Source organism: Schistocerca cancellata, chromosome 2 (assembly GCF_023864275.1).
Source record: "Schistocerca cancellata isolate TAMUIC-IGC-003103 chromosome 2, iqSchCanc2.1, whole genome shotgun sequence".
Taxonomy (NCBI): domain Eukaryota; kingdom Metazoa; phylum Arthropoda; class Insecta; order Orthoptera; family Acrididae; genus Schistocerca; species Schistocerca cancellata.
The window spans coordinates 42,040,403-42,053,710 of NC_064627.1; the positions used below are offsets into that span (position 1 = coordinate 42,040,403).

Consider the following 13,308-nt stretch of genomic DNA (forward strand, 5'->3'; position numbering starts at 1 on the left):
TTACCCTCTACTCGCTGCCCCCTCCTCCTCTTCCTTGATTTCCCTCTTTCCCCACTACATGAATGACCCTGTGCACCTTCCCACTCTCACACACTGCATTTTCAGACCTAATTCACTACTCACTTGCAGTTGTCAGCTCCTTTGTCACTGCTGCTGCTGCCACTACCGTCACCCTCATCACTAATGTCATCACTGCACCTACCTCACCAGCTCCATGCATTGGAACCTATGAAGTGTATCTCACCCCAGACATCTCCTCAACTTAAGGCTTCTTCCCACCACGTCCTGCCCTCAGATTCCTCAGTCTTACAACACTTTCCCTCGAAATAAAAAAGTGTCTTCCAAATCTCAACATATCACAACTCATGCCCCTTAAAGACTTCATAATCATCAAATTTTTCGTACCTGATTTTCTAACCCATCTACTGCAATGAGTCCCTTCCATCACCTTTGGTCCTCAAGCCTATGTGCTCCCAGTGAGCCCACCATGACCCAGATAACCTAAACCCCACACTGTCCACTGACTCTTACTGCTGTGATCAAGGGGGTGGACACTGAGATCATAGTGAGGGAGGTTGAATGAGAGCTAAATTTCAGTCCTGATTGCCAAATCTGGGAAGCCCTTCGTATTCATCATCATTCTGATCCTACAATCCTCAGTCATGTGGTTTCTGAATGCCTCTCGACCATAGATCACCTCCTTCAGGATGGTGCCATCATTTCTCACCATAAACACAAAGCTAAGCCTTTTGGATCCCTAGCCTACCATTGCCATAAATGCCTCATCTACAATGATCATTTAACTTCTGATTTCAAAAGTTCTTCTATTTGCTCTATGAAAAGCCAGCCACCTGTACCAACATTGTCCCAACCTCCAGTTCCCATCCATCTGCAATCAGTCCCATCCCAGTTGCTCCTATAAGTTTACAGCCAAACCCCCTTCCACCAAACCTAAGCTGACTGTCCCAATCCACTTTTTTGACACATCACTCCAAATAATTCCCAGCATCCTACTCCTACTGCGAAAGACATAATCTGCTTCATCACATCAACCCATTAAAGCGTTCACATACCCTCTGTCAGGTCACCCTGGCAGCCCATTCCATATTTCATTTAAACACAGTACCAAATATTCCCAAAACCACACCCACTTCCTCTTTGCCCGAGTGGACACCTTTGTCTGATACATTGCATCCCATCCTTGAGCAGCTTCTCCAGTCCCACAGCATCCTCGATTCATGCCATCATTACGCTTTTGACAAACACAACAGTTACAACCTTCTCCACAAATTCATGCCAGCTATCTATTCTCATTTTTTTCTTTCACTTTCAGTGTGGTCCTACAATCTCTCCTATCAACCTGGAGCTGATTATCAAGCAGATGCCACATGAGCAACATATCCTGTAACTCAACGTCTCTGAGCAGCTCTTTGTGAAACACCATCTCCACCTCATCAGTCATCCAGAAATGTTCAGTACTCATATTTTGTTCACCTTTCTATGTTCAAAAAAATTCCATTATCACATTCAAAACTGTAAGCTGAAGAGCGGCTACATCGCTGCTGCAAGCCCATCCCCTAGTGGAGGAATAAAATGACAGTACAGAAAAAAAAACTAGTCCCAGCCACTTCATCATTTCATTCTGTTCAGTTAAATATACACATACATACAACATTCACAGTCCTCACACTAGCATAACGTTTTAATTTTTGGCTGGTACAACATCCAGAATATGGTTCCACCACCTCAGTTTTGACCAAGGTTTTTCTGAGGTTTACCTTGGTTTTGAAGTGTATGCCAGAACTGGTAAGCCCCACGCATTTATTCTCAATTGGGCTCTCCCATTTGCCCCATTGTCAGCTTGTCTGATAACTGGCTGCATTCCTAGGAGTGGAGGATAAAAAAAAATCAACAAATAAAATAAAGCTAGCCCTGTCAGTCAGTGGTGACGACGATGGTGGAGACAGTCATCAAAAGCTTGAGATTTTATTCGAACTGATTTGGCTTGAAAACCAAGAAGATTTGATTCATCAGTCGTTTTGTGGTCAGTAAGTACGATAGCAATTTATAAATGTCTCGATATACAGTGGTGTACATATGTTGTGTGTATGTATAATTGTATGGAATGTTAGTATACACATGCATAATGAAAGTGCTTCTATCATTTTACCATATGCCGAATCAGTTAAAAAATCTAAAAAACATCAAAATTTCTGTTTCTTCTCACTTATTTATTGCAAAATCTTAATACAGCTCTATAAACGCTTTTGGTCAGCTTTCTCCCTTTGTGAGTTGAATGAAAGTGAGAAATCATGTTTTTTCAAAATGCACTTTGGCAAATTTTAGTGTTTGCCCTTGGGCTTTATCATCATTTTGATAGCTGGTTTTACCGGGAATTGCAATCTTTTCGATCGAAAAAGCAAAACCATCAGTTTAATTTGTAAGTACACTCCTGGAAATGGAAAAAAGAACACATTGACACCCGTGTGTCAGACCCACCATACTTGCTCCGGACACTGCGAGAGGGCTGTACAAGCAATGATCACACGCACGGCACAGCGGACACACCAGGAACCGCGGTGTTGGCCGTCGAATGGCGCTAGCTGCGCAGAATTTGTGCACCGCCGCCGTCAGTGTCAGCCAGTTTGCCGTGGCATACGGAGTTCCATCGCAGTCTTTAACACTGGTAGCATGCCGCGACAGCGTGGACGTGAACCGTATGTGCAGTTGACGGACTTTGAGCGAGGGCGTATAGTGGGCATGCGGGAGGCCGGGTGGACGTACCGCCGAATTGCTCAACACGTGGGGCGTGAGGTCTCCACAGTACATCGATGTTGTCGCCAGTGGTCGGTGGAAGGTGCACGTGCCCGTCGACCTGGGACCGGACCGCAGCGACGCACGGATGCACGCCAAGACCGTAGGATCCTACGCAGTGCCGTAGGGGACCGCACCGCCACTTCCCAGCAAATTAGGGACACTGTTGCTCCTGGGGTATGGGCGAGGACCATTCGCAACCGTCTCTATGAAGCTGGGCTACGGTCCCGCACACCGTTAGGCCGTCTTCCGCTCACGCCCCAACATCGTGCAGCCCGCCTCCAGTGGTGTCGCGACAGGCGTGAATGGAGGGACGAATGGAGACGTGTCGTCTTCAGCGATGAGAGTCGCTTCTGCCTTGGTGCCAATGATGGTCGTATGCGTGTTTGGCGCCGTGCAGGTGAGCGCCACAATCAGGACTGCATACGACCGAGGCACACAGGGCCAACACCCGGCATCATGGTGTGGGGAGCGATCTCCTACACTGGCCGTACACCACTGGTGATCGTCGAGGGGACACTGAATAGTGCACGGTACATCCAAACCGTCATCGAACCCATCGTTCTACCATTCCTAGACCGGCAAGGGAACTTGCTGTTCCAACAGGAGAATGCACGTCCGCATGTATCCCGTGCCACCCAACGTGCTCTAGAAGGTGTAAGTCAACTACCCTGGCCAGCAAGATCTCCGGATCTGTCCCCCATTGAGCATGTTTGGGACTGGATGAAGCGTCGTCTCACGCGGTCTGCACGTCCAGCACGAACGCCGGTCCAACTGAGGCGCCAGGTGGAAATGGCATGGCAAGCCGTTCCACAGGACTACATCCAGCATCTCTACGATCGTCTCCATGGGAGAATAGCAGCCTGCATTGCTGCGAAAGGTGGATATACACTGTACTAGTGCCGACATTGTGCATGCTCTGTTGCCTGTGTCTATGTGCCTGTGGTTCTGTCAGTGTGATCATGTGATGTATCTGACCCCAGGAATGTGTCAATAAAGTTTCCCCTTCCTGGGACAATGAATTCACGGTGTTCTTATTTCAATTTCCAGGAGTGTATATTGTCAAAATGAAATTAAATACTGAATTGTAAATTACAAATATCTTTTATCCACTTCACAATGGATGCCTGTTTCAAGGAATGATGTTGGGCACTAAAATAAACTGTGGACTTTCTAAAATTATTAAATAATGTTAAAATGGTGAAGAAAGGAAATAAATAATTTGTAATTTGGTGCAGCGCAAATTTTATAAAGTGAGCTGCCCTCACGTGTCTATCCGTTTGGGTAAACGTAGGTCGTGATGGCCGCCTCCACTCCCACCAACGACAACACGGATTGCGCAGTGTTGCTGTTGAGCAGTGCATGTGGATGGGCGTGACCGTGAGCGCCGATCTATGCCTCGTGCTGCTGAAGTATCTGTGTACTATACAACATGTACATCGTACAACAAATTTAATAGTTTTTTCACCTCTGACGTAAAGAAAGATGTTCCATTTCCACTTTTTTTTCCTTTTCTTTTAAGTAACCTTTGTTCTTCTGTAGAACTGAGGAAATTTCCATAGCACATTCAGATAAAATCGTTTCAGAGGTTTAGTCATGAAAACTTTGCATACGGAATTACCTTCATATTTATGTTATTAGTGTGGCCCTTTCGAGACTGTGCCCGAGTGTACGAGAGTGTTAACCAAAATCAGTCATACGCACTTTCATTCTCACAAAGCAGATACTGAAGTGGTTTGTACCAAATTGCGTTGCACATTCACAGGCAAGATAACGTGTGAACTATTCTTTAACTAACAAGTATCGCATGGAATACAGATTATAAATATAAGCATACTCTCTCGACACGCCGACTTGCGGGTGTCCGAGACCAAGGTAAGTGGGATGGGAGTTTGTTTGTCTTGTAGAAGTTACTGGGGGACGGGAGCAAGTTGGTTCTTGTGGAAGTGCAGGTTTTCTCTCTTCCCTACTGCTTACCACAAACTGTCAGTTCGGCAAGGACCCCATTCCGACACGAATAAAAGGTCTGTATGTTCGTATTAGAAGTTCTTCCATAAGCAAATCGCTTTCATGACGTGTCAGTTATTTTGCAGGCAAAAGCATACATTTTTTCAGATTCCTGGGGTAGATATTGATTTACTACAGCGGGGTCGTGAACGTCAGGTAGATCAGATGCAAGCGAGGGGGAAATATAATTGTGAAAGCAGGTAGACCAAGATGAGTCATGGGTGCATCCCTAGGAACTGTTAGACAATGTATGGCTCGATACTCGAATTGGGAGGTAATTTATTCGTTGCGCTATAGCTATACTTACCTCTGCCTGCATACTATTTTATCGTTTCCTACATTTCTGTCAGCTGTCACTGTCGGCCCTAAAAATACAGGAGTGTCATGTTGAGACGACCATGACAAATACCGAAGATGAATGAAGTATAACTACAGATACGAGTCTCTTATTTATCATGTCACGTTTCAGGTAGATAGTTACGAAATTACGTTCCTATTATTAGTGGTGAGAACAGACGCCTTTTTGCTACAGCAAGAAGCCAAGTGAAAACAGACTATGTTTCGTCTTCTCGTGATAGAAAGTTCGCTCCGAAACAGCGCTTCTGAAGCTAAAAACAGTAATAATGCAAGAGTACAGTGTATACACTGATAAAGGTGAACGTAATAGAATAGTTGTTAATGTATTTTTCAATGTTACATTATCTCTTTACTTTTTACAAAGATGTTATACAAGTCAGACTTGTGACAGTATTTGTATTAAGTACAGAGATAACTGACGGGTGCAATTACTGTAGCAATATAGTTTAATTTCTCGAACATCGCAACATTGTAAGTTATAAATATAGTATGGGCACAATAATAGGAGAAACTGGAACATTAGGTTCTTTTGATTTGATTCTAGATGATGTTTGTCATCCAGAAGGATAATATAGTCTGCCGTGACAAATAAGTATCAATCGAATAGATGGCTTCAATTGTGCCAAAGCGGAACGCGCGCCCAATAGCGGAATCCGCCATGTGTGCCCTCGTCTCCATATGCTTAGGATGCTTTCCGCGTTATAGGAGGTACTCAAGGCGATAGACCACAGATCACATTTCCAATCCACTGCAGTCTACAGTACGGAATTTGAAGAGTGTGACACACTGATGACGTACAACTCTATGTCGCCGAAAGTCTCATGACAACTGTTCCTAGTCGTCCAAACATATAACTAAAATGTGCTGAATGTCTCTGCAGGCATGGAGCGTATTAAAGTACTCATTATCCGTCTTAAAATTGTGATTAGAGAGTCTGTTTGATCTTTTCGACAATGACATGTCTATCATCGCCAGCAGACACACTTGACAGCAAATGCAAATGCGTTTAAAGTCAGCCGGTTTGGCTAGTAGCGGAGCTTCATATTGCCAGAGACAGGGGCTGAGCGCCGTCACAGCGCTGCCACGTAATGAACTGGGAGGTTTACATGCAGTGATTAAGTCATTGCAGGAAGAGGATGACATCAAAACTGTAAGCAAACCAATGAAATCAGGTTACCTAGGAATGTTATTACACAACAGGAAATAAAAGGAGGTGGCTAAGCTAGTCATGGTGAGAAAGGTTTTAAAAAGGAAGGAAAGGCAGAAGAACATAAAAGGGACTATGTGTTAGAATTAAATTAAAGGTATCTGATTTAGATAAAATTTCTTCTTTTGAAATCAATCATGGGCCTCATGAGATAACAGACACTCCATCTCACTGCCAATAAGCTGATTTTTGTCAGTCCTATTTTTAGGTAAAAGAAACATTCGTTACCTGAATATACGAGTAAAACATAGGAACAGATGGTGAAATGCCTGAATAAGGATGGAATGTGTATGAGTAATGATTAACAGTGGTTTAAGATTTATGTGTCTTTGCTTACCAGGTCGACTGAGTCCTTTCACTATTGGGAAATAGTATAAAATGATAAAGTACTGTTTAACTTATATTTCACCTTTCTTCTCGTAGGCGGAAGATAATTATTATAATTTTACATGTCTTTCCTTTGCTTTATGTGTAAAATCAGTATTAATTATCTTGACAACCGCTGTCACATATTTATTTTTCCCTTAATTTTGACTTTCATTATTTAGAACACGGAACTACACAGGTTTTCCAAATATTATCAGTAATTGATGTGCAGCAACTAAATCATAAGTATAATTTAAGTTGTAGGTAAATGAAGGCACTATCTGTGGCAGGCAGATGTGAAATCGCACAGTGGATGCTAGAAGGGCTCGACAGAGCAAGAAATTAGTTTTTTTTCTCATTATGGAGACCGTAATTCTAGATGTATTGTATGTTATAGTATAAAATAGTGTCCAAAATGTATTAATATCGTTTATGAATTCATTATGAGTTAATCTTCACTTAATGTTTCACGACTATTATCCATCAATTTGAAACTATTTAGCAGACATTATTTTATAAAACTGCGGTAGAATATCATAAATTATCTTCTTGAAATCAGATATAAACAGATTTATGTGTCTCTTTCTCGATTCTATAATAACTGTCACGAAACTTTCCCCATTGCTGACAAACTGAAAGCAATATTTTATGATATTATTAGAGTTGTGAAACAGACTATAGAAATTACCCTTTTTCAAGGTTTAACTGTGTCTTAAAAAATATTGCTTAAAACTGCCTGTTGATTCCTGCTAATACTTCAATTAGAAATAGATCGGTGTCTCCTTGATCATTTTTCACCATAATATTTTGGCTGTTTCAAGAATGGTTGAAAAATCCAGAGTTTGTATCATACAGCACATTTAGTTACACTTATATCATCTACCCTCCTCCAGATTTATCAGAGTCTAAATTAATGGTTGTTCCTTCATTTGAGCATCTACATGAATGGATACCACTAAGTACTGCATTAAATGTCCATGTCAAAACGAAACAACGGTGGGTGAATGGTATTTTAATTGAAAGAGAAATTACAATTCAAACTGTAATGTTCTACTAAAAATCAATTATTTTTTAATACAAGTCAACAACTCAATTCTGGAAACAGTTTATAAAAACAGCGTCGACATTATTCACTGCAAGTAGGATATATGATGATGTCTTGAACCTGAAACAAACAATAATTTTACTCAGTTATTACCATATTCCAAGGTTGATTTAGGAAAATATAGTAACCTATTCTATAAAATATGTGATAGCTGTACATGCTAAGAGCATCTGCAAAACATAGTCTGGTTAATAGTTAGATGTTTCTCTTATGTGTGTCTTCCAATGCAATCCTGATAAATTTTAATAATAATTTCCTTTTAATGACGTTGTTTCAGTGATATTGACGAAACTTTGATTCACTGAATATTGCAGAAATTGACAGAAATTGTTACAATATGTAAATATCTCTATGCATGACAATGAAGTCTGTCGTCAGCTTGCAAAAGAATTGTCGGAAGCAATAAATTTACTTATTACTGTATGAGACCTGAAAATAATTAAAGAAGGTAGCTTGTTTATATCTTTCTTACACCACATGTATAAATGATTGGAAAGTCAAAATAATGAAAAATCACAAAAATTGCGGAACATAGGAAGAAACTTTGTTAATGATTGAAGAACGGGAAAAATATTTATAAAATAATAATAATTATAATTGTCAGTTACCAAGTGTAGACAAGACACCTCACTATAATTAGATGATAGGTTTTTCGGAGATGTTTTACCAGGGAAGGTAATTTCGAGTAAAGATCCTATTTTAGTACCATTTTAGAAGTTATTAATAAAAATTAGTAGAAGATCCCGAAACATGGACGCTAATTCAGAGCTGATAGTAGTATTACACATTGACTTAGTTTACTTAAGAAACGTAATTATATTCCGCCAAAAGCTGTCGACTTGTCTACTTTGTTTGTCGAAGTCGATCTGATTTGAGCGTTAATGATAATGACAACTTATGCAGAAAATATTTCGGGTTATGTTAACTTATATATATTCCGTGTATAAATACATATACTGTTTGGACTGGCAAGACAGCCAATCCACAGTGACGGGTAACCGAAAGGCACGCGCTTAAACTCACGCAGGCTGGCGTGAGGTCTGAAACAGGATACGTAATGAATGCTATAAAGAAAAGTACGTAGCTGCTGGAATACTTAACTTTAATCCACAATTGGTGAACATTGGTCTTGTTACTGTACATGCTTCCTTAGATACATAGCAAAGGATAAATGGCGCCTTGCTAGGTCGTAGCAATTGACTTAGCTGAAGGCTATGCTAACTATCGTTTCGGCAAATGAGAGCGTAATTCTCAGTGAACCTTTCCTAGCAAAGTCGGCTGTACAACTGGGGCGAGTGCTAGTAAGTCTCTCTAGACCTGCCGTGTGGCGGCGCTCGGTCTGCAATTACTGACAGTGGCGACACGCGGGTCCGTCGTATACTAGCGGATCGCGGCCGACTTAAAAGGCTACCACCTAGCAAGTGTGGTGTCTGGCGATGACACCACATATACTATACACACACAGGCCAACTGGAGATGATCATGCGATAGAAACTGGTTTAGATAAATAAAGTAGGTAATATGTCAGCTTTTGGAAGAATACAGTTCTGTTTTTTAAATACATTGCACCTGTGGAATGCTGCTCACATTTGATGAAGTCATACTGGAATTGCTGTATCCGGAAACCCCAGCTACCAGCGTTGGAAGTTTGAGTGCAGGCTGCCAAAGCTCAGGCCCTGCCGGTCACTCTACTTCAAAGCAGGTAAACAATACGGCCGACCACAACAACGAGTTCGTTTTCGAGTAGATCTCCAGCAGACGTCACTGGAACGGGAGGCACCCGCTTCGCCACAGGCGGCACTGGTGTCGCCGCTGGAGGCGCTGCAAGCACGGTACTACTTGCTTCGCCGTCCGGACTGGCCAAGCAGGTTCTAGGCGCTACAGTCTGGAACCGCGCGACCGCTACGGTCGTAGGTTCGAATCCTGCCTCGGGCATGGATGTGTGTGATGGACCGTACTGGCCGTACTGGCCTTGCAGCAGCCGCCCTCGCTTCCTATGACCTCGACCCCACTTGGACTCGGTGCTCTCGCGTTGGTGTACGCCGGTTCACTTGAATATTGTTATCCTACCAAATAACTTCTGTCAGCGATAGGTGCCCACTGGACTCTGAATCACACCAACTAACCATCTGTAGTGACTGAACATAGGTACAAGGAAGGTAACTGCGAAGACACCATGATTCACGGAAGAAATACTTCAGTTGATCGACGGAAGATGGAAGTACAAAAACGTTTCAGAAAATTCAGGAATACAGAAATAAAAGTCACTTAAGGGGAAGTAGGAAGTGCGAGGAAGCTAAGACGAACAGGCTCCATAAAAAATGTGAAGAAATCGGAAAAGAAATGATTGTCGAAAGGATAGACTCAGCATATAGAAAAGTCAAAACAACCATTGGTGAAATTAAAAACAAAGGCGGCAACATTAAGAGTGCAATGGTAATTCCACTCTTCAGTGTAGACAAGAGAGCGGATAGGTGGAAAGAGTACACTATGAGTGGGAGGACTTGCGTGAAGACGTGATAGAAGAAGAAACAGACTCGATAGGGGTGAGATAGGGGAGCCAGTATTAGAGCCAGAATTTAAACGAGCTCTGGGATCAAATAAGGCAGAAGAGATAGATAACATTCCACCGGAATTTCTAAAATTATTGGGGGAAGTGACAACACAACGACTGTTCACGTTGCTGTGTAGAGTGTACGAGACTGGCCGATATACCATCGGAAAAGCATCATCCACACTATTCCGAAGACAGCAAGAGCCGATAAGCGCGAGAATTATCGCGCAATCAACTTAACAGCTGCTGACAAGAATAATATACAGGAGAATGGAAAAGAAAATTGAGGACCTGGTAGATGACGATCAGTTTCACTTTAGGAGAGATAGAGGCAACAGAGAAGCAGTTCTGACTTTGCTGATGGTAATGGAAGCAAGATTGTAGAAAAATCAAGACATGTTTATGGGATTTGTCGACCTGGAAAAAGCGTTCGACATTGGTAAATGGTGCAAGATGGTCGAAATCCTGAGAAAAACAGCGGTAAGCTGTAGTGAAAGACGGGTAATATACAACAGACGTAAGAATCAAGAGGCAACAATAATAGTGTAAGACCAGTAACGAAGTGCTTTGATTAAAAAGAGTGTAAGACAGGGAAGTAGTCTCTCGCCCATACTGTTCAATCTATACATCGAAGAAGCAGTGTCAGAAATAAAAGGAAGGTTCAAGAGTGGGATAAAAATTCAAAGTGAAACGATATCAATGATAAGATTCGCTGATGACATTCCTATCCCCAGTTAAAGTGAAGAACAATTATGAGACCTGTTCAGTGGAATGAATAGTCTAATGAGTACAGAATATGGACTGAGAATAAATCGGAGAAAGAAGAAAGTAATGAGAAGTAGCAGAAATGAAAACAGCGAGAAACTTAACATCGCAATTGGTGCTCACGAAGTAGGTCAAGTTAAGGAATTCTGCTACCTAGGCAGCAAAATAACCCATGACGGACGGAGCAAGGAGGACGTAAAAAGCAGACTAGCACAGGTATAAAGGGCATTCATGGCCAGCAGAAGTCTATATAGCCCTCAATCCCCAATGTCAGGGAAAGTTTTCTGAGAATGTACTTTTGGAGCACGGCATTGTATGTTAGTGAAACATGTACTGAGGGAAAGCCGGAACGGAAGAGAATATAAGTATAGGAGATGTGGTGCTACAGAAGAATGTTGAAAATTAGGTGAACTGATAAACTAAGGAATGAGGAGATATTTCGCAGAGTCGGAGAGGCAATAATACGTGGGAAACATTGACAAGAAGAAGAGAGAGAATGAGAGGCCATCCGTTGAGACATCAGGGGAAAATTTCCATGATGCTAAAGGGAGCTGTAGAGGAAGACAAAGATTGGAATACATCCAGCATATAACTGAGGACGTTGGTTCCAAGTGCTACACTGAAATTAAAAAAAAGACGGTATTAGTCCTTATCAAACGTCAGATCAGGAAGATTCTTATTTTCTGTGTTATCAGATTCAATCTTTTTGCTTCCTGAGGGCCTTGGTTGTGAATCTTTTCATTTTATGTGTTTTTGATGTAAAGGTTTTATTTTATCACTGCGAATTGTGTTTTGCATGGATGTGTACTCACTCTGATCACTACAGGAATAGTGAAAGTGCACGAAAAGTAATGCTTATCTTATTTCGAACGTAATTTTCATCATGTCTTACATACGATGCCTAGTGTCAAGGGAAAACGTCGGTTTGGTCTCGTTACAAATAAAATGTGTTTTCAAAATGAATTATATTCATCCGTTCGACAAAGCGCCTCCACATGAGCCTTGTGTGACTTTCGGTTTAAAGGCATGTATTGACAGAGACAACAAAACACGAACAGTAATCATAAATTTAGCACATATGGAGTACCTTCGCTGCATCGTGGTAGCAGACAGATAGTGGCGCGCACGCCAGCACACGAGACATAGTCGAGCAAGTGAGGTGGGGCAAGCACATGTTTGCAGACGTGATAAGTGCAAGAGCAAATGTCATTAAATGGAATAGAGCACTAGGCTAATGTGGGACTGCTCCACTGAATAGGGACACAAAATCAACCGAAAGAAACAATTTTGTTTGCAACTAGAGAGAATATCAGCATCAGTATCAGTATTTATCTCGCGGACGCCATACAAACACCGAGAAACTAAACTACAAATACACATATCAAAAAAAGTTTTGCATCACCTCGGTTCCGATAGTTCCGGAACCTGTACAGAAAATTGGAAGAGAGATCAACATAAACATCATTTCCTCCCTTTTTATTGCTCATGAAAACCACACTGTACGTGTTGCGCCACCATACAGCGAGACCTTCACAGGTGGTGGTCCAGATTACCTCGGTACTTCTAATACCTAGTAGCACGTCCTATTGCATTATTGCATGTTTGTATTCGTCGTGGCATACTGTTCACAAGTTCATCAAGGTACTGTTGATCCAAATTGTCCCACTCCTCAACGGCGTTTCGGTGTAGATCCCTCAGAGTGGTTGGTGGGTCACGGCGTCCATAAACAGCCCTTTTCAATATGTCCCAGGCATGTTCGGCAGGATACATGACTGGAGAACATGCTGGCCACTCTAGTTGAGGGATGTCGTTATCCTGAATGAAGTCATTCACAAGATGTGAATGATGGGAGCGCGAATTGTTGTCCATGAAGACGAATGCCTCGCCAATATGCTGCCGATATGGTTGCACTATTGGTCGGAGGATGGCATTCACGTATCGTACAGCCGTTATGGCGCCTTCCATGACCACCAGCGGTGTACGTCGACCCCACATAATGCCACACTAAAACAGCAGGGTACCTCTACCTTGCTGCACTCGCTGGAGTGTGTGTAAGGCGTTCAGCCTGAACGGGTTGCCTTCAAACACGTCTCCGACGATTGTCTGGTTGAAGGCACATGCGACACTCATCGC

The 13,308-nt window shown here is 42.2% G+C and overlaps 1 protein-coding gene across 5 annotated transcripts in view; it reads right to left on the reverse strand.

Annotated features, from left to right (window-relative positions):
• Nucleotides 1-13,308, reverse strand: part of LOC126143726 (dehydrogenase/reductase SDR family member 11-like) — a 151,742-nt gene that overhangs the window by 84,719 nt on the left and 53,715 nt on the right. Inside the window, exon 6 of one of the 5 annotated variants that reach the window (XM_049915447.1) lies at nucleotides 7,805-7,916. The exons of the other annotated variants lie outside the window; for them this stretch is intronic. Coding sequence (XP_049771404.1) covers nucleotides 7,878-7,916 — 39 coding nt within the window. The 3' untranslated portion in view covers nucleotides 7,805-7,877. Of the gene's footprint in view, nucleotides 1-7,804; nucleotides 7,917-13,308 lie in introns of those variants that run through there. 5 annotated transcript variants of the gene reach the window in all.